At 38.4% G+C, this 25015-nt stretch overlaps 5 protein-coding genes across 8 annotated transcripts in view; 2 read left to right on the top strand and 3 right to left on the bottom strand.

Moving 5' to 3' along the window:
• Nucleotides 1-470: 470 nt before the first annotated feature.
• On the bottom strand, nucleotides 471-1408 carry LOC120413641 (uncharacterized). The gene is made up of 2 exons (XM_039574556.2): nucleotides 1268-1408; nucleotides 471-1200 (listed from the first exon to the last, which is right to left on the bottom strand). The coding sequence occupies exons 1-2, from the start codon at nucleotides 1304-1306 to the stop codon at nucleotides 547-549; spliced, it is 693 nt and encodes a 230-aa protein (XP_039430490.1). The 5' UTR covers nucleotides 1307-1408; the 3' UTR covers nucleotides 471-546.
• A 4457-nt stretch (nucleotides 1409-5865) lies between these two features.
• Nucleotides 5866-6844, bottom strand: LOC120413583 (uncharacterized). Its single transcript, XM_039574474.2, has 2 exons — nucleotides 6686-6844; nucleotides 5866-6627 (listed from the first exon to the last, which is right to left on the bottom strand). The coding sequence occupies exons 1-2, from the start codon at nucleotides 6728-6730 to the stop codon at nucleotides 5941-5943; spliced, it is 732 nt and encodes a 243-aa protein (XP_039430408.1). The 5' UTR covers nucleotides 6731-6844; the 3' UTR covers nucleotides 5866-5940.
• Nucleotides 6845-6866: 22 nt separating this feature from the next.
• LOC120413584 (uncharacterized) lies at nucleotides 6867-7845 on the top strand. Its single transcript, XM_039574475.2, has 2 exons — nucleotides 6867-7019; nucleotides 7082-7845. The coding sequence occupies exons 1-2, from the start codon at nucleotides 6969-6971 to the stop codon at nucleotides 7748-7750; spliced, it is 720 nt and encodes a 239-aa protein (XP_039430409.1). The 5' UTR covers nucleotides 6867-6968; the 3' UTR covers nucleotides 7751-7845.
• A 3837-nt stretch (nucleotides 7846-11682) lies between these two features.
• On the bottom strand, nucleotides 11683-14277 carry LOC120413617 (TBC1 domain family member 23). Of its 2 annotated transcripts, none has more exons than XM_039574523.2 (3): nucleotides 14123-14277; nucleotides 13925-14054; nucleotides 11683-13860 (listed from the first exon to the last, which is right to left on the bottom strand). In XM_039574523.2, the coding sequence occupies exons 2-3, from the start codon at nucleotides 13939-13941 to the stop codon at nucleotides 11760-11762; spliced, it is 2118 nt and encodes a 705-aa protein (XP_039430457.1). In that variant the 5' UTR covers nucleotides 13942-14054; nucleotides 14123-14277; the 3' UTR covers nucleotides 11683-11759. The 2 variants fall into 2 exon arrangements, with proteins under 2 accessions (XP_039430457.1, XP_039430458.1); XM_039574524.2 differs by having other exon boundaries at nucleotides 13925-14057; nucleotides 14135-14261.
• A 3114-nt stretch (nucleotides 14278-17391) lies between these two features.
• The window catches only part of LOC120413643 (uncharacterized), a 94586-nt gene continuing 86962 nt past the window's right edge, over nucleotides 17392-25015 (top strand). Inside the window, exons 1-3 of one of the 3 annotated variants that reach the window (XM_039574558.2) lie at nucleotides 17392-17484; nucleotides 17598-17643; nucleotides 21993-22227. In XM_039574558.2, the coding sequence (XP_039430492.1) occupies nucleotides 22074-22227 (154 nt within the window). In that variant the 5' untranslated portion in view covers nucleotides 17392-17484; nucleotides 17598-17643; nucleotides 21993-22073. The remainder of the gene's footprint in view (nucleotides 17485-17597; nucleotides 17644-21992; nucleotides 22228-25015) is intronic. The other 2 variants (XM_052708127.1, XM_039574559.2) reach the window with 2 other exon arrangements.

Here is a 25015-nt window from a genome sequence, read left to right as displayed (position 1 = left end):
TTTACAAGGAATGGGATGAACGTTATCAAAAAGAATCAGCATGTGTAGGGCACTATTCTAAACAACTTGTTGAAGAAATTTTGTCAAAATAGTAAAAACGACGCAAAATTTTTACCTTTGAACGAAAAATCATGACAATGATGGAAGTCTTCACGTTAATACCCTTGTGGCAATCATCAGCTTGATTTGGCAGCTTAATTTGCCACTGTTGCCAATTTATTAAATAGAGTATTCAGAAACTGTGAAAAAAAAGTGGAATACAGTGTGTTTCGTACAACAAACTTATGATTTAAAAAAATGGTAGGTCTGCTATGTGGCACTTTGGGCCCTTTCCCGACCTTTTGCATGGAGAATCCAAAATATTTCGTCGGGGTTTAGAGTATGCATTGAGAGACTCAAAATTCCATATTTATGATAATGCAAAATGCAAGAAATGGTACTGTTTTTTGAAGTTGATATGAAAGAGTATATTTAGTTCTGCAGAACTTTTTATGTTAATTTATTTTCTAGAGTTTGTTTACAAGCGTAAAAAAATGCATTTTAAATCTACTGTTCGTTCAAGCATTGCTCCGTCTGAGCCTTCAGCATCTCCAGCTGACTCTTGCGTTGGTTCAGCCTGGTCGTCAGACACCCGGTGTAGGTGGGAATTTTGTCATTCAAATCGTTTACAAAATCAGTCACCGTGACATCCAGCTCGGGCAGCGCCTCGGTAATATCAAAGTTCAGCGCGGCAATAGCGTCGGCGATCGACTGCGGGTTGCTGATGATGTTACGCTTCTGGAACACCTCCAGCAGACTGTACTTGCTGATGTTCGTTTCATCTTCCAGGAAACGTCCGTAAACCGTCGCGATCACATCGCTGACCGAACTGTCCAGCTGCTTGATGCACTCGCTGAAGTCGTTTCCAATCCAGCCCATGATACCTTCCAGAATGGGTAGGTTATTGTCCCAGCACCACGATTCGAGATCCATTCCGTACTGCAGCAGGTCACCCTCGTCCTGAATAACACTCTCCAGGTAAGAAACCTTGCGATCGAACACGGTGTGATAGAAGCCGGCCAACACTGTTGAAGCCTTCTGCTTGGCGTCGGAAACCCTCAGGATGGCGTCGTCCTGGACCAGCTTAAAATCCGGGATTGCAGCACGGAGCATGTCGAGTGCGACCATCGAGTTGTTGCGTAGGTCCGAGGTTTGGGCGCTCTAAGATTATTTAAAAGGAAAACGGTCAACTTTAAACACTTTCACTTGGCAATTTTAAGATACTCACAGCGTAAGCCACAAACAGAAGAGCAATGAAAAATTTCATTTTATTGTTTGGGTTTGTGGATTTTACACGAAGTGATGGGTTTGAAGCAATCCTTGCGATTGATACCAAACACAATTTTTGCACGGTATTTATTTCAGATTAAGCGACCAATAAGCTCGTTGTCAGCTAATCAGCCAGTTATCGTTCTCATCTTTGGATAATGACATAAATTCAAATGATTGCCGTCTTCCGTTGCTTATCAGAATTCTTGCGATTTATTGTTTGCCATTCCAGGATAGAGTTTTGGACGTGCGAAATGACATCAGATCCAGGATTTGTATTTATCTATACTTTGTCTAGTATAATCAGCGAAACGCAAACAAATAACATCATTTGTGTCATTTATTTGAAAAGAATTTCAAATGGCTCAGGGTTTTTATTTTGAATGCCTTAGTTTTATCATGGGAAACAAGAATATGGCTGGCTCGTTTACATTTTTTTTTTAATTATGAAAATGGTTCAGAATATTATTGAAAACAAACTGCACTTTCATTGAAAATCATGTACAAATATTGGATGCATAAGGCATCAATGTTCATTTTTAGCTTGCCGTCTTGCTCCAGTAGAGTGAATAAAAAAAAAGATGAATTGCCAAAAATAATCTCTTGAATCTTGTCTTGCTCTCTTGCACTAGCCATTTTTAGTGTGTGTGAAAATTGCTGAAAGTTTGACAACTGGCCAAAGATTTCAGGTCGGAACGTGTTTAACACGTTAGAACTCGGGTAGTATGACTTTGACCAACCAACGGGGTACAAACTAAAAAAGTGTCAAACGAAAAAGTGACCAACCATGTATGTTAAATGGTTCAACCATTTTATCTAAGTAGGTAATAGAACTTAAAAAATAATAGTTTAAATTAGGCTTTTATATATTTTGTAAAAGTTTATGTCTTTTGCTTCGTAGTTATATATTTTTTTACAAAAAAATCAGAGCAATTTCAAAATTACTTCCAAAAATAGAATGTTCCTTCTAAAATTTTAAGAATCGGTTGAAGCTTTTTACATCGAAGCCGTCGTGCTATTTTGTCGCATTGTTTGCATTGTTCCGAAGTTTGGTTGAATTTGGTAGCCGGAGTCTCGAGTTATAATTGAAAATATTTTCGTTAGTCGGGCATGTAGTGTCTGTCACTTTTTACACGGCGCTCACAATAGGATTGCAATACGGTATTCAACCTACTTAAAAATTCATTCACTTCAAGGCTATAGATGCAGTTTAACTCATTAAGGTCAAAATTCAAACAAAGGTAATTAAGTTTCCCGGACACTGGAAATACCGGAAAATACCTTATCAAAAAACGATTGACAGCTAAAGTAACAATGTGTATATTTTCAGAATTGCAATTAGAGGTGGGCAAAATGTATTAATTTTATTGAGCTTCTCATTTTTTATTTTTTTTTTTGAATTAAATATATTTTATTGAATCTTTCTTATAAAAATTACATTTGGTTTACATAATAAGTGGTCAGCTGTAGCTCTTCAGCTTTAGTTTGCTTTTCGTGATTTAAACACTGTTCATTTTTCTTACTTTAAAAGTATATGATTTATCATTTTTGTAACACTAGGTACAATGAGGAAAAAAAAATGTTAAGAAAACATAACCTAACCTAAAACTAACTTAAACTTACCATAAACTAAACCAATCCTTGAATCAAGGGGTATTCAGATATAGCACATTTTTCCCTGAATTTCAAAAATTTCTCTTGAATCTTCTGATCCAACGTTTTTACTTCTGCTAATTCATGAACCTCACTTGATCTTGTCCAGCCAGGAACATTCAAAACCATTTTGAGTACCTTGTTTTGGACACGCTGGAGCTTCAATTTATGAGTTCTAGCGCAACACTCCCAAACAGGTACTGCATACTCAATAACGGGGTAAATTATTTGTTTGTATACTGCTAACTTATTTTTCAAAGAAAGCTTTGATTTTCTGTTAATTAAAGGGTACAAGCACCTGATGAGAATGCTGCACTTGTTCAATATTTTGTCTACATGATGCCGAAACAAAAGTTTCGAGTCAAGTATGAGACCTAAGTAGACAACTTCCTTTGACCAGGGTATCGAAACATCATTCATTTTTATGAAAACATCATCCTTTGGGGCAAATCTGGCCGATTTGGAAAGTGGAAAAATGATGGTTTGAGTTTTGGCTGCATTAATGCGAATTTTCCAGTCGCCAAAGTATTCGGAAAGAACGTCAAGACCCTTCTGAAGACGGCCAACTAAATATCTGGTTATTTTACCCTTATAAATAACGGCAGTGTCATCAGCAAAAAGTGACAACACACCATTACCAGGAAGAGTAGGAAAATCAGATGTAAAAATATTGTACAGAAGTGGGCCAAGAATACTTCCTTGGGGTATCCCAGCATCAATGTTGAATAATCCAGAAGCAATCCCATTCAGAAAAACCTTGAACGATCTCTCCGAAAGATAGTGCTGGATAATTTTGATAAGATACATTGGAAAACCGTATAAATACAGTTTATGTATCAAACCATCATGCCAAACATTGTCAAAAGCCTTCTCAACATCCAACAAAGCCATAGCAGTTGATTTAGACTCAAGCTTATTCTGCTTGATGATTTTAGTTACTCTCGTAAGCTGATGAGCAGTATTATGTCCCTTTCGGAAGCCAAACTGCTCGTTCAAAATTATATTATTATCGTTGGTAAAATCCAAAAGCCTTGAATAGATGACTTTCTCAAAGAGTTTGGACAGACTACTCAAAAGACTAATGGGACGATAACTTGTTGGCGATGTTGGATCTTTTTGAGGCTTCAAAATTGGTATGACTTTGCCCAGCTTCCAATTGGTGGGGAAGTAACCAAGTTGCAAATATTTATTGAAAATATTGGCTAGATGTTGAAAGAAGTGATCACTCTGTTTTTTCAATTTCAACACTAGATTAAAAATGTTATCAAAGCCTGGAGCTTTCATATTTTTCATTTGTTTAACTGCAACTTTGACTTCCTCACCAGAAACATGGGAATCTGCAGGAAATTCAAAGGTAGAGTCATTGATTGTTGAAATACTATAGGCAACTGATGTTTCTTTACGGCTGGTCATGGAAGCGCCAAGATTATGAGAACTAACAAAATGAAGCCCAAGTGCATTTGCCTTTTCCTCAGATGTAATCAAAGGAGAATCCTCAACAATAAGAGGAGGAATAGGCTTTGGTTTGTTTTTAAGAACTTTTGAAAGTTTCCAAAATGGTTTTGAATAATTCCCAAGCTGGCTTACATGTTTTGATCATTTTTTAAAGTATTTCACTAAATCAATATAACTTGTCTTTATTGAAACAACTTAAAATTGCTCAACATATAAATATTGCAGAACAAATTTTTCCGATATTTATGATAAATGGTTCAAATTGAAACAAGCGTGGGTTTATTATATAAATTTATGGTTTGTATATTTTTTCGGTTTGATGAATCAACCCATTTGAGCTGCTCGTTATTTTTGCCCACCTCAATTATTGACGAAATGTACCCGGAACTAGATAAAGAGATTTTTTTTCATTGAAGAAATGCGCAGCTCAGTTTCTTTTTCCCATCAGTCCTTAGGTCACTGTAAGTATGATTCTTTGTTTCTTTATTTCGGTGAACGTTTGCTTTCAATGTATTTATTTAATTTATAGGCTAGTATGCAGATCGGAAGGAAAGGGGTCAAGAAACAGCTTTACGAACAGCAGAACAAAGGAGATGGAGAGATTTCTTGGGGCTTTTCTTCACCCTCTCTGACTCGCTTGCGCTGCTGCTGCTGCCCATTTGACTTTTTTCTAGACCGATTCCTTTCGAAGTGCGCATACCGCTTATACTGGAAAACTAACTAACAGCGAGTATTATTTTGAGAACTATTAACAAATAACCTAAAATTGATTTAATTTTGATGTCAGCTATTTTAATATACCTTTTTAAGTTACTGTTGATTTTTTTTTGCAAAATGTTAAAACAAACAAAATTCTCAAAAACAAAAATATTAACTTATTAATAGTTTTGCTCCACTTTCTACTCTAATTTCTTTTCTATTCTAGGTTTACCAATTTATTTGGTTGTTCGTGGGATTAAAATAATATTTTTCAGTGTTCTACAGAGAGATTCTGCAATATAAGGCATTGTTTATGGTTTAAGACAGGCCACATATTATTTGCTATGTATATTTTAAACCTATTGTATGTATGCCTCTGTTTTATTTAAAAATAGTCAATATTTCTCAAAATCTCTGATACTTAAAAAAAATCGTTATTTCTTCTATCAAAGAAGAACCCCCTTTAGGATATGCATATCCGTATCATGTAACAAAATTATAAACTCTGAGTAAATTACATTAAGTGATTTCAAGAATAGTCCTTATAAAATTTACCCTGAAAAAGCTAATATTAAATGAATCGATGTGTTCAATTAATAATGATGGGGTTTCACGTTTCTTATGCGTATTTAGACAGGCAATTAGGTTAGTGTTCAATTAGGCTGTTTTTCTTTATTATTCATTCATTATTCCGAAACATTGTCAATAATAAAATATGATTAAATAAGTTAAACAAAGGGGTTTAATGAATTATATTTAATTTTTGAAACTGCAACTTTATTATCATTTTTATTATTATTGCATATTTTCAATTAAAAGCAACTGCTAGATAATCCTTCCCTTGCAAATCTGCAGCAACTGCGACCTTATATTATCGAGGGCAGCTTTCAAGATGTTATCATTCTCAACCAAACACACCCGGTACACTTTCGCAATGGCACCAAGTCTAGCCTCAAACTGGTCAACAGCCACGTTTAGCTCCTGTGCGATTTTGGGAATAAGCTGCTCCAAAACGCTCAACTTGTCCGCAATTTTTGGAATCAGATCATCGGGACGCATCAATATGTTGGTTCTGTCCATCGCCAACAGTACGTTCAAATCGGCAACCGTTGCATCTTGCTGTAGATCTTCGAGAATTTTGACAATTTCCTCCCGAATCAACGTGTCCACGTCCAACACGCAGTTGGTGAACTCGACTCCGGCCACCTTCATGTTATCGTCGACCAGGACACGCGCATAGCCCAGACACGCGTTGTCCACGTAGATCGGCGGATACAGCGATTGGCTGTTGAGTTGGTAGAGGATCTCCTCTTCTGCCCAGAAGGACTGTTGCAGGTATAGCTCTTTGACTTGGACCAACTCTTGGTGGAACTGCACCAGGATCTGGGTCGAGTTCTGCTTGGCTGCGGTGACCTCCTTGCTGACGTAATCCCGGAATGTGTCGAACTCTATTTGGGCATCTCGCAACTTTTCCACGACATCAAGTGTTTCTTGACGGTCTGCAAAGATAATCTAGAGCCAAAAGACGTCAGCTTCCGGTGCTAATCGCAATTTAATCAACTCGACTTACATGCAAAAACGCTGCAGCGAAAAATATTTTATGAATGAACCTCATTCTGTTGACTGGAGGTCTGCTCACGGGCAGATATCGAGCACGAATGGTAATCAGAATTTAATCTACAGGTTGATTTTATATGGCCTGTATTGGGTGATTTAGGATTACAAACGAGTATGACGACTGCTTTCATTGAGTAAAATGCGCAATCAAACGGGCTCGGTATAAAACGTCGATTGTCGATAAATTTCGCTATCATTTCGCGAGCAAACCTCAACCAACGGAGGTCGTTATCAGGATGGGGGACATCCTCCTGCAATCCATTTTATTACCGCTGCTTGTGGTGACCGTAAGTTCAATTCCAAGAAAATTCTTGTTTGTCCTTAAATGCATTATTTATCACACGAACAGTTCACAACAGCTCAACGGCCAAGCACGCTGAAAGTCATTGACGACCTGCGCTATGCAGACCCGTACATGCGAGCCCACCGTAATCTGGTCCTCGACGAACTCCACGCAGCCAGACTGAACGCATCCGACCTTCAGTCGGAAATGATCCAACTCATGGCCAATCAGAAGCAACGGTACGTCGAGTTGGCCGTTGACGCGGAGAAAGCCCTGGTCGGGGACATCGATCGAGAGATTGGCGATGCACCGTGCCTTGGTTATCTGCGGAACATCGTGGAGAACAACATGTACATGGCTGGCATCTTCTTCACCAACTGCGTCGATGAGTTGGACGCTAAGCTTGACGCGGAGACCAACAGCGTGTACGGAGAACTTCAGCGAGATGAGATCAGCTTTATGCGGGGAAAATTGCTGGATGCGTTCAATCGGGAGAACATGGTACGAGATCCTGAGCGGATTAGTGAAAAATTGGAGGCGAAGACGGTTCAGTATCAGCAGCTTTCGACGACCGCGGTGGCACAGTGGAGCAGTATTGTGGGCCGATTTCGTGACCGATTGGTAACGGTGAGGAGTGTGTACGAGCAGTGTCTTATCAACAATCAGAACCTGTTGCAGTTGATTTTTGACAATACCAAGAGACAACTGAGCCGGATTTGTCGGCACGGATTGTAATAGTCCAAATCATATATTATCATTTAGTCATCGTATAGTTTTACGAAAAAAAACTTTCATTGTGGAGAATAAAATAGCTACAGATAAATTTGGAATTTGGACTTTAAAATATTTTAAATATCGTCATCTGAAGCCAATTTGGACAAACGCGACAAAAATGGCCATACTTTGCCATAATGTTTTGATAATTTTAAATAATAAAAAAATGCATTTCAAATTGTTTTATGTCTAATCTAATCTAATCGAACACAATCGCAGCCAGTCCAAAGAAAGCATCCGGGAAGAACTTATGGTTAGAATACGCCTCAAGTTCCTTCTTGTCATTATTAATGATTGCAGTACTTTCGAGAACCCCCGAAGTGTATTACACTCATTAAAGCGGCCCGGCCTACTGCGTTGCATTAACCGCATGAGACAGATTCTATGAACGGATCCCACATTTCATAGAACCATCAGGGGAAGAAGAAGAAGCCGGGGACATACCGTACCAACCGGTTCGAGTTATTTATAGATTATAATGGTGTGTGGTGTGTAGGGGAATCGTTGGGGAAGGGGATTGTTGTATTATATAGTAAATGACCTTGTGTCATTATTTCACCATTACGAATTAATTCACTCAACGAGTATTAATCCCTTGGTGGCCGAATGTCTAGAACATCTGATTTCCAATCCAAAGGTGTGAGTTCGAATCCCACCTGATTCTATGCGTTTTTTGTTCACATTCAAAGTTCAATTACAGTCGAAAAATTTCAAAGAGACCGGTCGGGAATCGAACCCTGAACCTTCCGCTTATGAGGCGGCTATGTTGCTATGTTTATGTTGACTAGAAATCTACCTCTATTAGGGACCATCCATAAACTACGTGGACACTTTAGGGGGGGGGGGGGGTATGGCGATTGTCCACGCTCCATACAAAAAAGTTTTTTTTGTATGAACAATTGTCCACGAAGCGGGGGGGGGGGGGGTTGAGATTTCCAAAAAAGTGTCCACGTGGTTTATGGATGGTCCCTTAAGCCAAGTTGTGAAAACAATGAGTTGCTTACAATTTCAGTGCTGAACAGTCTGATTTTTAAAGGTATTGATTTTCAAATCTGTTTTTATTTTTTTTTGTTAGGGAAAAGTAAGCCGTTTCGTTTCTCCAGAAGAACAGGAAAAGTTGACAGATTCACAGCGGAATTGCAAAAAATAGGTTTTTGCCCCCTCATTTTTCGGGCCGATTTCAAAGGGAATTTTACAACACTATATTTAAAAAAAAAGTTGATTCTATGGCTTACAATTTTAACTTTTATTTTTTTTTGTTGCCCTCCCTCGCCATCGGTCAGTTTTGAAGGATGTGAAAAACAACCTAAAAACAACCAAAATTTTCAACGGTCTAAACTGCCCCTGATCGCATAGATGTCCAATATGCATTTTCTTCGATTTCGAGTTATTGATGGCAGTTTGGTTCAACATTGTGTGCTCTTTCGAAGGAGCCTATAACATCCAGTACATTGTTCTAGAAATCAGGAGGAAATCCAGTTTTTTCGCGAAAACTCAACACGTAGCCTTATGTATGGGACAAACTTCAAATGCGTATTTCTCAGCTTGCTGTTTTTTCATATGGGACATTTATGCGAACATGGGCAGTAAAGGACACTAAAAAAACAACGGTTTTATTCACATTCAAGTCAAAGAGTCACTTCTCTCTGTTCAAGTATTACGATTTCCCTTTGGAGACCAAGCCCTCGTCATGAAAATTCCATTGCATAAAATTTGTCTCATATCCGTACCGTCATCTGGGGCTAATGGGAACACATGGAGTGAATTGGGCTGCTTTAGCCATGTTTTTGCACAATACTTGAATATCAAGACTTTTTTTAAAAGGTCTTATAAATAAACAAATTAAACACAATACCTTATAGGAACGCCTAAAAAAATCTAGACATGTTTGATTGGTTTTGTTTAGATCAAACACCGAACATTCGTATTAGTACAATGATTTGAAAATTTGTACTTTTAAGTATCCTATAAACTGTTATTCCTATTCAGACTGTTGTCCCAATTCGCCAATTTACGATAGGTATTTGTTTGAAAAAAAAAGTCAATATTTGAAAAATAAAAATAAAAACTCTTGTTAGAGTAATGAGAACGCAGTGGATTACAAAACACGTCCAATCGGTAAAAGGTTTATTTAACTAATAATTGTATACATGTGTATTATATTATAACCAAGCTGCCGGCACACAGTGCCTACTTGATTGCGCGCAGTCTTCAACTCAACACTCCTCCTAGACTGCTGCGGTCAAGCCGATCATCCCAGCCAGCTTCTCCGTCCTGATCCTGGCTAGTGGCTTTGTGAGAAGGTCCGCCACCATGTCCTCCGTTGGACAGTAAACGCATCTTACCCCCCCCCCCCCCTTCTCGATCTGGTCCTTCGTGAAGTGGAATCGCGTGGCAATGGGCTTCTTCCTGTTGCTGAACTTCTCGGCAGACAACATCTTCAGGCAGCTTTGGTTGTCTTCCTGGATAACGACTTGCTGCTCGTCGTTCAGCTCTTGCAGAAGCACCTTCAGCCACAGCGCCTCCTGCACCGTTTCGGAAAGTGATACAAACTCGGCCTCGGCGGTTGATAGTGACACACAGCTCTGCTTCCTGCATGCCCAGCTCACCGTTCCGCCGTTGACCTTGAATACGAACCCGCTGTTGGATTTTCTGTCCTCACGGTTCTCCGCCCAGTCGGCGTCGCAGAATCCAACGATCCCGCTGTCGGTTCCATTCTGGCTCAGTCGCGATCGGTAATCTTTGGTTCCTTTCAGATACCTCACGACCGGCCTCGTGTTGACGGCAATGTACAGCAGCTTCCCAACCAACTTCTGGTACTCCTTGTTGTCCGGAAGAGACTCCTCCTCCGACTCGCGCTTGATGTACCCCGGATCCAGCGGAACAGTGGACACCTTCGCGTCCGCAAGTCCGCTCGACTCGACGACTTCTCCGATGTACTTCCGTTGGCTCAGGAAGTAATCACCTTGTGCGTTCTTCTCGATCTCCATGCCGAGGTAGAACCGGATGTCGCCCAGAACGCTCATCTCGAAGTTTTGCTGCAGCGCTCCAGCCATCGACCGCTTCCACCGTTCCATCCGCCTTCACCTTCGGTTCGACGGCATCCCACAGGTCTTCAACTTCGAGGTGGGTTTCGACCGCAAACTTCCAGTCGGCCCAGTTCTCCCGACCGACCAGCCGTTCGATCCCGTAATTCCGATCGGACATCTTCCGCTAGTCTTCGCGCACGTCCGGGCTCATAACCTCTTGTTAGAGTAATGAGAAACGCAGTGGATTAGAAATACGTCCAATCGATTAAAAGGTTTATTTAACTAATAATTGTAACCAAGCTGCCGGCACACAGTGCCTACTTGATTGCGCGCAGTCTTCAACTCAACAAAAACATTTTGTTAATTTTGATACATATTTTGGTTTATTTTTCATCTTTTTGCTACTAATATACAGGTTGCGTAAGTGTTTCTCTGTATCATTGGATGAATTGAACGGTTTCACTGTTACAGGTTTTTCTTTTTCTTTTTGCCTTAAATTTATGCAACATTTTTCATACTATATTGGGATGGGCTTTTTAGTTATAACATAAACAATAATCAATTAAGTGTAAACGGTTTACAACCACATAAATAAACATATCATTCTTAGAATTCATAGTTGGGGAAAACAAAATTAAAATATTTCACAGAGGACAGGAAAGCAACCTCTTTTGCTGCGCTAGTTCATAGTTTTTAAAATGGCTTCAATTTCGTTGGCTTTTTTTAGGTTTGTTTAAAAATAGGGTCTTCCACATCAATCATCTCTGCAATATAGGCTTTTGTTCTAAACTTTTGTATTTCTCATAAGTGTTAAAAAGTGGTTTGCTGTTACTGTTGGTTTGCTCTATAAAAACACTCGCCGGCTCTATCAATCGCGAGGAGGAGGAGGGGGAAAGTACACGTGGTGCTTCTATTCACCAATTAAGTGCCCGGCTGATTCTCTAGGTTTGCTTGATGATATGCTTGGAAATCAGCTCGGTTGCGTCGCTTGCGTTCGGTATCAGAAAGCGGTCCATGTCGGTAATGACGAGGTTCTCCTCCTCCGGGTAGCCGTACTTGAACGTGATCAAATCGCGGTGCCGCTTTTTTGCGGTGATTTTGACGATGCTCTGGAGCGGTCGCCGCACGATGACGCGCGCCTTGTCCTTGCGGTCGAGCTCGCGCAGCACAATGATGTGGGTGGGCGTTACGAGCAGGTAGCTGTCGTACATGTACCCATTGAGGTGAACTTCTTGGCACTTGAAGGAACGAATGACGTCCGGTCCTTTGAGGTAGGCCTGGATCGAGACGAGGTCGTCGGAGTTTTCCGTGTTGGAGCCGGGCTGCTGAGCGGCGGGTTGTTGCGGCGCATCGAAGCTTGCCGAGGGAAGATACTCGTCGTCCTGGTCTTCGCCGATGCTGAAGACGGGCGCGACGTTTCGGTAGCGTTTACCGTTGCGTTCGTTACGGGATACGTGCTTCTCCGGGACGGGTGCGACCGTCGCGTTTGGGTTTGAGATGTAATCGAAGAGTTTGCCCTTGACCTCGGCCGATTTAGACTTCATCGCGAGCGAGAGTTTGCTAAACAGGTCTATTGTTGGCTTGCGTTCGGCTGGATCCGGTGGAGGATTGTTGTTTCGGCGGTTGTCCGCTCGTTTGAGGCTTCCGTTGCCACCGCTGACGGCGTTGTTGTTGATGCTCTTGCCGTACTGGACCTGACCTTTGTTGCACACCAGACAGCTGAGGGGATCGTGATCTTCCAAGCAGTCGATCATGTTGTCTCCGAAGTACTCGTGGATAGCTTCGTAGCCTCCGGTGAGCAATGACACGAATTTGGTATTTTTCTGCAGGAACGAAGCCACGACCATGTGCGTGTACTGGTCTTCTTCGAGCCGACCAGAACCGAGGAAGCAAAGATGCTCTCCTCCTGCATTTGAATTTGCTTCGATAGCGTTCTTCTGTGAGCGTAGAAGTCCTTGGACAGCCGTTTGAAACGCTACCGGTTCCTGCAGCATCAGATTGCAGTCCAGGTGGAACGCCGTCGAGAGATGACCCGAGTTGTACTGATCCGCGGGACGACAGTCGACCAGGAAGAAGCGCACCGCATCTGGGTTGGAGTTTTCACTGCTCGTTGAAGCGTTCTCGACGAGCTCGTTTACCGACACTGGCAGACACAGGGCTTGCGAGACGACATTCTCCTCTGCGGCGCTGCTCTGAACGCCAAAAAGTACCTTCAACAGGTCACGCTTGAACGACGCGGGCGTCTTCAACGAGTAATATTGCGCCAGCGAACAAAAATCCATCACGTCGTCCGCTTCGATGTTGCACGGCATGTTGACTAGAAAGCTGATCAGCTCCTCTTTGGACGCACTTTTCAACGCGATCACCTGGTCCCGCCCGTTGATTAGCACGATTAAGCTTAGGAAAAACACCAGAAACGGATCCGACTGCTGCAGATACAGATCCCACATAGCCAGCACAACCTGCAGCGAACACGTTGACGCAAACAGCGTGTTGAACCAGCTCATGGCGTAAGTGTCCGGCGTAACGCGCTTCGTATCCAGTATAGAACACAACTCCGGATCGTGGTACTGCAGCAGCAGTCGAAAGATGTGAAACACATTCCCATTCTTTACGCACCCCTTCGGAATGTACGTGTCTCTGATGGCCTCAAACAGATTGTAAGTATCGGACCGCAACAGTTTCAGCGACAACAACGGCAATAGCAACTCAACCCACCCGTTGTTCGACTCGTAAACCAGATTTCTATTCTTGCAGTAGAACGTCAGAATCGACTCCAAATCCGCAACGACCGCCACCTTGTCTTCCTCTTCATTCCCTAGCTTCTCGACGAAACAGTTACAGTCCCGTCGGAGCTTTGTTTGAAACGGAAGGTCAAAGATCTCGTTGAACTGCGCAAGCTGGTCCATTTTACTCCTAACGTCCAGGCAGACCTGCCACACGTCCGGCCGTAGCGCCTCTGGAATAGCCTTTCCCTGGCATATCGCATAGATATCATCCACTGTACAATCGTCCAGCAGTGCCGACTCCAGCTCGATCAACCTGCGGATAAAACCCATATCAAGACCCCCTTATCTCGCAGATGCCCCAAATAAACATTACTCACCACAAATTACCGTCCATCCTTGAAGCCTAGAAAGTCGTCACCACTTTTATTTTCCCGACGAATGACGAATGTAACTCTCAGCAGCTGGTTTTGGTCTTCTAGAAGCAGCGATCGAACGACATTGCGCGCCCTGAAACATGGAACATTACACAACTCATCGAGCCCCCTCGGGGAGGGCTAGTCAACGGACGATCTTACCTGTACTGGGAACACAAACTTTATTTACTTTTCGGTCAGCCACCAAAGGAAGATCGTCGCGCAGCAAACTCTGCCAGCTCCTCGACTTTTTTCTTTTCTTTTCTTACGCGAGCTGCTGATGAAAGACACTTTTGACAGTCCACCGAGTCACGATTTAGGAATCGGGGAGAGAGTGGAATGCATTATTCTCTCGCGAACCAAACAGAGAGGAGAGTTTGTGAACGAGGGGCGTGTTTGGTGTGCGTTTCTGACGTCCCGAGTTGAAGTCAGCTCTATTTAAAAATAATAATAAAAGAATGCTATTTATTTAATTTAACCTTGAAATTAAGTACCTTTGTAAATACTTTATCTTTTTTCAATTATTTTAACAGTGAGCCAGAACATTTTATTTTGCTTATTCTTTTTTAAATGCAAAATAATTAATTTTTGATCACTTAAAAACTTATTTTTGTAGCAAAAGGTTCAACAGTGATTGGAACATTAGGTTTAAAAATAATACCACATTTCGGCGTTTCAATGACACGTTTTTTTTATTAATTTGTATCGTATGGTATTTACATCATTTAAAAAACTAGATTAGAAATTTAATTTTCACAAGCCACGACTATAATAAATAAATCTAAAGCCGATTTTTTCATTTGCTACATCGATTATGTACTCCGTAAAGTTGCAATAACTGCGATTTTATATCCTCAGATTAAAAAACTATTGACACTCTTCACTATTTCTAAAAATCGTGTCTTCTTCAATAGTTATGCAAAAGTTAAACTATATCGGCTTAAATTCGGAAGATTGTGAAAAGGGTGGTTTTTTACATAAATTCCTTCAAAAAGATGTGTTATTTCTCTATAATATTTATGATTACCAGGTGACTTTGATTGGTTTGAGATTTTTTCGCAAAATGAAGAGTACAAATAAAATACGTATGTAATGCCATGGAATCATACTGACCTGAGTAGAGAAAGGTTCATGGTACTTCTAGAAGATGTTTTCATTAAATTTTGAAAAGTTTAAAAAGTTAGTTAACTAAAATTAAGAGAACGTTGATGAATAGCATTAATTTCATATCCTCAATGTGTGATGATTTTCTCAATGAACATGGTTTGAAATCGGAAAACGGAATGCTTTTTCGGATTCTTCGGACAATTTTCCACTAGGAGGAGGTAAACGAAGTTAGTAAATAATAAAAATTGTTTGTTTTTGAAACGTAATTAAATAAAATATCAAAATTTTAAGGCATTTTCAGTAGAACAAATTGTAAACAAAATGTGAAAATTTTTGATTCGTGCTTCGAATTCAGTTTAAAATGCAATATGAATCGATAATTTTACAAAAAAAAACTATTTATAGCATAATTCTGACTTTTCAACAATTTTACATAAAATTTAAATGTATTTTGTTAAAAAGCATATAAAATTAGTTAACTTAATATAAACATTGATTTGTTTTTGTTAAAAACTGTATCAGCAACCTTAGCGATGGTACATTCGACGCAAAAATAAAATTTGAACACCTTGATAACCTGATTTTAACAACAAAAACTATGACTATCACCCCAGAAATCAAAATATGAATTTTGAACGCAACCATTTTTTTAAACACCACTGCATTTTTTTTAAATAGTGCATTAACCATTAACCTTAAGTGGACTACCCTATATATACTATAGTACATGTTTTAAAAGAAAACCCTTAATAGTTGGAAAATATAACAGAAATAAATTAAAATCCTATCAATGTCACCCCGGTTTACGGTACCTTTTCTCGACTTGGATTTGAGTCAAAGCTAGGAAGCAAAATTATTTTTTAAAATATTCAAAATTAATCATTATTCTAACCAAACCCTCAACCTGATTTTTGCCTACCTCACTGAGGTAGGCTATAATCCTGCTCTAAAAATGAACTTTGTCGTAGACCCACATATCGACCCAGCATCGAAAACTGAACAAATATGTCTCACTCAAATGTATGTAAAATATGTCCGGATCCAACATCCGACCCATAGTTGGTTAGGTTATCAAAAGACCTTTCCAATGAGTCCAAAACATTGCAGATCTGGCAACCCTGTCTCGAGATATGGCCACTTAAGTGATATTGATGTACTTTTTGGAAGCCGGATCTCACTTAAATGTATGTAAACTATGTCCGGATCCAACATTCGACCCATAGTTGGTTAGATTATCAAAAGACCTTTCCAATGAGTCCAAAACAGTTAAGATCTGGTAACCCTGTCTTGAGAATAGGCCACGTGATATTTATGTATTTTTTTCATTCCGGATCTAAAAAATAGATTAAAAATAGATCCATTGTTGGTAATGAGTGAGGAAGGCTCCAACCACATAGAAGGATTAAGTTAGTTTTTTTCTTATTTCTTATCACTTATAACATTTTACTGTTAAAAAGCTCTATCCGATGACAAATTTAATTATTAAAATAACAAAGGTTAAATATAAAGGTTGAACTATAAATAAAACATACCAAAACACCGATCGGAAAACTGCGTTGTTTGCCAAAGACGCTTAGGACTTATTGTAACCAATAAAAACTGTTTAATATTTGTAGTATTCAAATATCGTTAAAAAAACGGACCTATAAAAACACAATAATTTTGCCATGAACATAGACAAAACGAAATAAATTAAATTAGCAGGTAATTTGTCTTAAAAAAAATATCCCAAATATTCTTTAGTAAGAATCTACCAAAGAAATAAAAAGTCTACATAAAAAATGCTTTTTCAAGGGACATACCGTATCCTTAAATAATATCTCAAAGCTATCATTTCAATTTAAAACTTTAAACTTGAAATAAAATTTACAATGGCCAAATTTATCTGCTATATATATAAACCTATAGGTTAACACAAATGATCATTAGAATAAATTCAAACTTGTACGCAATCGCCTCAGCCACTGGATAAAGCTCTTCCGGACAAAGCTCAAATTTTCTCAGTTTCACCCCTCGACGATTAAAAGCTCCCCTTTCAAACGCCGACTTCCTGCTCGATTTCTCAGCAACGCCAACCGATTTTCCGCCTTATCAATCGGCCCTCGATAAAAACTAAATGCGCGCGTAACTAGTGCTAATTTTCCCTCTCCGGAAGTTTCACCCTCGCCCCACTCTCTCTCTCTCTAGTCGATTTGTGCATCCACACGAAGAGGGATGAAGCTATGGAAACCATCGGACCCTTTTCGGGGAGGGTGGTGTGTGTGCGTGCGTGCGTGTATGTGTGCTAATCTCGGGGGCCGGGAAAGCGCCTATATAGAAAAGGAAAACGCGACGAGGAAAATGATTCAGTTGTGCGGTGCATTTCCACCAGTTGACATCCCAGCAGCAGAACTCCGGAACTGGGAAAAGGATCTAAGGTTCGGGAGGAACCAGTTTTTGTGTGATTTTGTGCTTTTTTGTGTGAAGAAGAACATTCGGTGTTGCTGAACTTTGTGAAACTTAATACTTTTTTTTGTTGCTATTTTTTCAGTGTTTTGTGGTTGTGGTAGAGAAGTGCAGTGAAAGTGATTTTACATGTGAGAATCCGTTTGCTTTTTGAATCTTTACATGATTTTTGGTTGAACATTTCGAACAATTTATGGCACGTGGAAAGGTGATGGAAACGGAAAATTTAAGATAAAGATTGATGTAACCGATCAGTTTAATTTGAAAATACCATGGGGAGTAAATATTGTGCTGCCTTCGCAGTAAAAACGTTTTTTTTTATAAATTATATATAAATTTGCAATACATTTTCCCTTCAATTACAAAAAAAACTTCATTTATGTTGTTAAATAAACTGAGAAATGGCTACCATCATAACTTTAGGGCATGTGCTCAAATGAAATCATTTAAAAAAAGTTTCAATCATTTCGAATCAACAACTGTTTAAGATTGTTACAGCTATATATATAAGATCATATTTATTCAATGGAAACTTACTTTGAACAGAGGTCTTCAACAAAAAGCATAGCGTCAAACATAAAATGACTAAAACTTAGCAAAAAAAATGGTTAAGGAAAAATGCAACATATTTCGATTTAAAAAAAATTATCAAATTGCATAACAATTTGCATCTACAATATTTCGTTTGTGAATAAAGTTAAAATTGAAAATGTTAAAAATGCCAAAATCGTCTGTTGTGTGCTATCTTGTGACAACGTCCATTTTGGTCGAAAATAAGTAAATGATAACGTTTTGCTGAACTCAACAAACCTTACAAGGTGCCTTAAACGGATTTTGGAAATTCGTTTCCGTTTTTCGGATATCGCAATACACACTTGTGACATAGACCAATTTATCATTAACATGTGACACTTGTGACACGTAGTACAATTTCACTTTCAAAGCACACTTGTGACACGTGCTTTTCAGATTTTTGTTTACATAACTAACTGTATCTTTTGACTGGTGTAACCAAATCAGTTGAAACTTGGAGCGTTTATTTGGCGATAGTATACGAACCGATTGCTTAAAAAAATTACTCCATGCTTTATAGTTTTGAAAATATTTATCATCAAAGTTTAAAGCTCAATTTTCTCGACAAGAACTAAATGGTCATTGTCACATGATAGCACACAACAGACGAAATATTCAAATATTATAATATTGCTGTTATTTTATAAAACATTTTGTCTAAATCGAATCTTCTACTGTTTTTGTTGGGAAATGCATTTGCCCTTTATTTTGGTATATTGGTGGTCATTTTACGATTTTTTCAAAAGTTCAGAAAATCTTTGGACCTCTGGTTGTTGAAATACAGCCACAAAAAGAAAAGGTTGTAGAAAATATTAGATATTTTAGTTATAACTCCAATTCAATTCAACTTTCAAGTAACGATTTCTCATTACTTACATTTGAAAAGGATTGAGATGTCAAATTAAGCTCTTCTTAATATTAGTTTTGAGTTTTGATTTATAATTTTGATAATATTTGTATCGAAGAAGTCAGAAAATTTCACTATGTTTAATTTTTTGACTTTACAAATCGGATCAATACCTATAGTTGCTGAAATATAGGCATTCGAAAATTATATTTTTTGTTTTTATTTTCATTGGCTATGTTTCAGCAACAAGTGGTTCAATTTTCAAAGTTTTTTGGACAATGTTATAAAAAAGTTTCTGGATTTTGGAATAAAATCGATTTTTTAAAAACACAAAAATCAAAATTTATGCGGATTTAGCTCGAATCCAGTGCACTTTACTAAAATTTCTGTGAAGTAATTTTTGATATTAAATTCGCATTTAGAAATGCAATCAAATTTTGTGTGGACTTTTACAAGATTTACTAAATATTATGTTTTTTCACAAAACAGGCAAAACTTGCAAAATATTTTTTGCTCTTGTTCATTTCTTTTTAATCCTCTAAAACATTAAAAAACTATTTCATTATTAACTCGGATCGCTTTGAAATTTAAACACAAATAACACCACCTTCCGGGAATGATTGTAAATTACACTGACCTATACAAAATTACAAAAATTACTGCGCAGGCTAGCTCAACCCTCCATACAAACTTTGGAGAAAACCCATTAGGCCCATATTCTTTGATAAATTCTAAGTCCACGAGCTTCTGGGGACCAACACTTCATGCTTCCCTTCGAGTTGAGCCTGCGAAAAAAAAATTTTTTGATCGGTGTTATTACTTTTCTCGATATATATATTTTTCAAATTATTCTACACAAACTTCAACGCTGCAAAGCGACCCCTAAACCTTTTTAAAAAGAATTTGGTTCAAACTTGCACATATACTAAAATTTGCATCATTAATCGAGTTTGGGGAGGAGGATTTTTCAAAATATTCATATTTCGTTGTCAACCTAATGAATAGCTGCCAAATTGTGTGAAAACTGATAATATGAAAGAAGCAATGACGCAAAATGAAAGGTCATAGGAAAGGCCCCTACAAAGTTTAATGCAAATGAAAAAAAATATTGAAAATAATTGATCGCCGAAATTTTGGAGAATCGCTCAAAAAGTTTTGAAGGTCTTCTTTTAAAATTGTTTTTTCAGCATAAATTTCATAAAAAAAAGAGAGTAACAAATATATTTCCAATAAACCTTGAAATTAACATTTTCAAGTTAATTTTAGATTGAGTATTTTTTTTATTCCTAAAATCAATTTAATAGAGTTTCCTATGAGATAAACCACGTGAAACATTTTGTTATTTAAAAATTTGAGTAATTGGCTAACTGTTAAAATAAGAAGAAAATATAAAAAACGAGTTTAGTGTTACTGAAAGTTGCCTTATTATGATGTAATATGGTTGTATGGAAAAAAATAAAGTTGTCCAAATTTAGTAAGCACGGAACTTTTTCAGTTCCTTTTAGGGTCCTAAACAACTCCCCAAAGTTTGGGACCGATTGGTTTAGTCCTCATTTTGCGCAAAGCGATTCAATTTTCCATATAAATTTGTATGGAGAAAACCATTTTTTTTTTGAATTTTAATATTTATCAAATCCACGTTTCATACTCATATTCATATGCTCTGGAATTTGCTCTACAACCTTTCCGAAGAGAGTATGGTGCTAGCTTGCCCCTTAAAAAAGATAAATCGTGTTCAAAACTCGTCTAAAACGTGTTTTTTGCTCGAAAATCAGGTTTTGATACAACATGGAACGTGGATTTGATAAATATCAAAATCCAAAATAAAGGTTTTCTCCATACAAATTGATATGGAAAATTGAATCGCTTTGCGCAAAGTGAGGACTAAACCAATCGGTCCCAAACTTTGGGGAGTTGTTTAGGACCCTAAAAGGAACTGAACAGTGCTGTGCTGGATAATTGATTTTGATATTACACCCTACTGCCTTATACGCGCAAAATATTTTTTTAAGGATTGATTTAATTTTGTGTGATTCTTTACAGAAATGATTGCATATTTAGTAGGGTGTGTCATTTTTTTTTATTTAGGTTCCCAGTTTCAATCCATTTTGTCCCCAGCTAAACGTATAACAAAGCGAAACCTTAACACAATTTCCATCTGTTTTGCGAAACAAAAAAACTGCAGTCCTGTTCGATATTGTGTGCAGCTTTTACAGTAGCAATATCAAGATCTTAATTGAATTCCGGTCGTACCGGTACAAGGGTAGGGGCAAAACAAGATGACATTGTGCTGCTTTTTTCCTGTTTTCGCTGTGTAATTCCGTGTATGCATTCTGGTTTTTCTATAAAAATGCTTAATTCAGAATTTAATTCAATTGTACTTCAATTTGGTTAAGGGGGAAAACAGGAAACACACAGTAAAGTGGAATTGAAATTGAATACCTTTTTTGCTCTGATATTTTTTCGTTGGTCAAAAATTGATTTCTTAGGTTTTTGACGATTTGTTATCCGATCAATCTTTTTCTACCTTCAACCAATGCTCAAGTGCGGCTATTTTCTTCAATTACTTTTGATTGTTTCCGGTGAATGAAGCAATCTTTCGTCGTGATTGACAACACGAGGGAGTTAATCGCGCGAACCCTATTGCGAGAGAGGGAGCTCCCGGAGGCTATATGAAACCAAAATTTATGGAGTTGGTCTACCTTGGCTCACCGAACACCTAAAGTTTGTGTTCGCTGTTGGCGAAATTTTCACGTTCCGGGAAAATTCATTCGTTGTTTTCCCCGCGGAGCTTTTTCTCGTGTCCTCGTGCGACGCCAAATTCCACGCTTCATTCGTCTCTGTTTATGTTTAGTGACAAATTAATGAAGAGTTGATTAAAGCTGCTTCTTTCATTTCAAAGCTTAAGTTCAAAGAAATAAATTTTCCGTTTCCAAAACAAAACTTTTCCATCGCCAAAAAAAAGGCACACACCCTTGTAGGAGTTGAAACTTTTCAACCCCAGAAGTAAAAATTCCGTGGAAAAGTCCGAAAATAATTGCTTGAAAAATTCCTAAACAGGGTGAAGTGGAAGTTCGCCAACGGCACAACACGTCACAACTGTACCGGTCGTCGGCAGCAGGAACAGCGCCAGCAGTGAAAATGAAACCCAGCCCTGGCCAAGCCGGTGGAGGCCGCTGCCCCCAGAGGCTGCTGTTGCTTCCGCCGGTCGCGCTCCTGCTCGGCGGCATCCTGGCGACCACCGTTGGCGGCGTTCCGACTTCGGTGCTCGCCAGCGCGAAGGATTCCAGCAATGGTAAGTCATTTTTAAAACAAACTTCCTTGAACAACTCCAAAGAGGCAAAAAATACACCCAGAGTTTATGTCAAGTCCAAGAATCATTGAAATCTGACAACTCGTTCGAGACTTGCTCAGATCGAAGCAGAATCAAAAAGTTGATTGAAAGAAAAACAAAGAGTTCATCCTCTCTGCTAAACTGGCCGCAAGCAGGGAGGTGGTATCGGTTTGGCGGAAAAGTTTTCCCATCATCTTCATCAGGAGTCCATTAGCGAAAATGACGCAGCAACATTATTGACTGAGAGGAGGTTTGATACGTGAATTAACGAAGGGACGGGGATAAGATTTGGAAAAAATGTGTTTATATTTTTGTACTTTCGATTAGCCGGCTTGTTACCGTGAGAAGCAGGGAACCTGATTTTCGGTTAGAATGATTTGGAATGACTCACTCGGTGTAAGTAAGATCGCACGAATCGTCAGCGCGCAATCAATCGTGAGCTACCACGATTCAAAAGCAGCAAGCGATTGATCTGATCTCTGCTCACAGCTATTCAATTTCTCTGTGAATCTGTGCAAGAAAATTTAATATTTTTCAACAGCGTTTGAATTGTTATAGTTTTTCGATAGCCTTTCAATATTTATGTTAATTTATAACACGGACGAACGGACATGACACGGGGTTTCAAAAAGTGAAGCAGGTTTTCTTTTACTTCTTCTTGGCGAAAACCTACGCAAGCGAGATCGCTTATGTCAAAATCTTCGCGCCACGTGGTTTAAAACGTAAACAAAGCCAGCGGATGATGCAAACTCATGGGCATTTTTTTGATATATGTAGTCGTATGAATTTATATTAAAATACCATTTAAAAAAAATCAGCAATTTTAGTATTAATCATAAATAACATAGTAATCATAGAGACAAACATAATGCCAAAAAACTGTTTCTAGCACCACACTAATGCTAAATGTTTTAATTAATTATTGCATAAGACATTTTGAGAAATCATAGGTAATCGCGCGTTGCTACTTCGACAACTTGAATGTAGATGGCGCAAGTGATAGTTAGCTTCAGAAATTTTATTGACCCACTTAAATAACTATAGGGGAGACTGGGGAGACTTGATCCCCTTTTTTGTATCGCACATAACTTTGTCAATTACTCACAAAACTATAAACTTTTTGCATGAATTGAAAGCTTAAACATTCATCTATGTTTGGCTTATAAGGGTATATCATCAGATGAACTCTTCTAATCATGCCAAGCGTTTTAAAAAAATATTTTAAACCGGCATTTTAAAAATGTTAGGGGTAACTTGATCCCCCTTTCAACATTTTGAAGAAATCTTAAGCAAAATGTTTCTTATTCATCCAAACTTTAAATTTTCTATAAGTTACAGCAATTTCACATAAAACCTGTACGTTTGTGTTCAAAATTTAACAAGTTTAGTATGTAAAATATTTAAAAACTTAAAATATTATTTTTTAGGTCAAAATTCAGCATGTTTACAAAAGCTGGAAATTTTTGTTTACAAAACTTTTGAAAAAAGGTTCAAACTGCAGTAAAGTATGTACAACTATACTAAAGGAAACTAAGTATGAAATCCCAGCCCAATTAATTAATCTTGAGGCTGATTCCAAGGACTGCAAAAATGCAGGGATCAAGTCACCCTAAACGCACTTTTTTAAACAATTGATTGTAAAAATAGTATGACGATAAATTTAACATCAAATGCTTAAGGGTTTCGAAGTTGATAAGTTTATCAAACAATTCACATACAAAAAATATTTTTTTGAATATTTTTTTAGTGTTTTTTATGCATATCAGAAAAAGAAAAAAAGATCTCTTGGAAGTTTTTTGCAGCTCGTTTTAGAAAAATGTGTGTAACTCAATCAAATTTTTTTTTAATTTTTTTCTTTGTTTTCTACAATGAGTTTTAGTTAATTTCGCACAACTTTCTAGAACAAAGCTAATTGTTTTACCCACATGCTGATGAGATACAGGCTTGGGATCAAGTGTCCCCGGGGATCAAGTCTCCCCACTCTCCCCTAATACACGCATGATGTGGCCCGATTATTATAAACCAATGTTATTTATGGAATTGAGTGAGTTTTTGAGTTTTTTTTAAAGATGCAAATTTAAAGCATAATGAAAGTTCAACCAAAGAATACCTGCTTTATAAATAACAAATTTCGGTACTGTGCTACCCATAAACAGTCCTAAAACAAACTCCTTGGTAGTCCAACAAGCACTAAAAACACACATCATTACATAGTTGCTTGTTTCCGGACACGTGCCGATGGTGATGAATGTTATTTTTAAATTTAGTCCCACTCCAGGGCAAAAATACCAGTCCCTAGTTCTAACTGAAAACAGTGCGTAAGGTAACGATACATGCTACTTGTAGGATGCTAGGATAATATCCTTGATTACCCCCCGATTTCCTGTGCCGTCTGTATCCCAGACCCCTCCCGGAGGGATAACATTTGAGGCATGTCTCTCTGCGTGTGTGTGTGTGTGTGTGTGTTTTGGGTCACATCAACAGAGCGACCCAACAACATACCAGCGGGAGCATTCCGCACGTGCCAAAAGTGCGAAAATTGCTAGCATGAAGCGCTCCCTCCCGGCAGCAAAGACAAGACAAGACGACTCGGTGGGGAAGCACTTTTGCACGTGTGTCTTTCGGGTGGCTTCAATTGAAAAGATCGTATTACGCACACATATGGTAATACATTATCTGCCTACCCCACCCACCCTCTCATCTGAGAATATACACTCTCCTTTGCATCAGATTGACGACAACATGTCAT

Source organism: Culex pipiens, chromosome 2 (genome assembly GCF_016801865.2).
Source record: "Culex pipiens pallens isolate TS chromosome 2, TS_CPP_V2, whole genome shotgun sequence".
Lineage (NCBI taxonomy): Eukaryota > Metazoa > Arthropoda > Insecta > Diptera > Culicidae > Culex > Culex pipiens.
The sequence above is the reverse complement of the archived record's forward strand: the minus strand, read 5'-3'. Positions and strand labels throughout refer to the sequence as shown.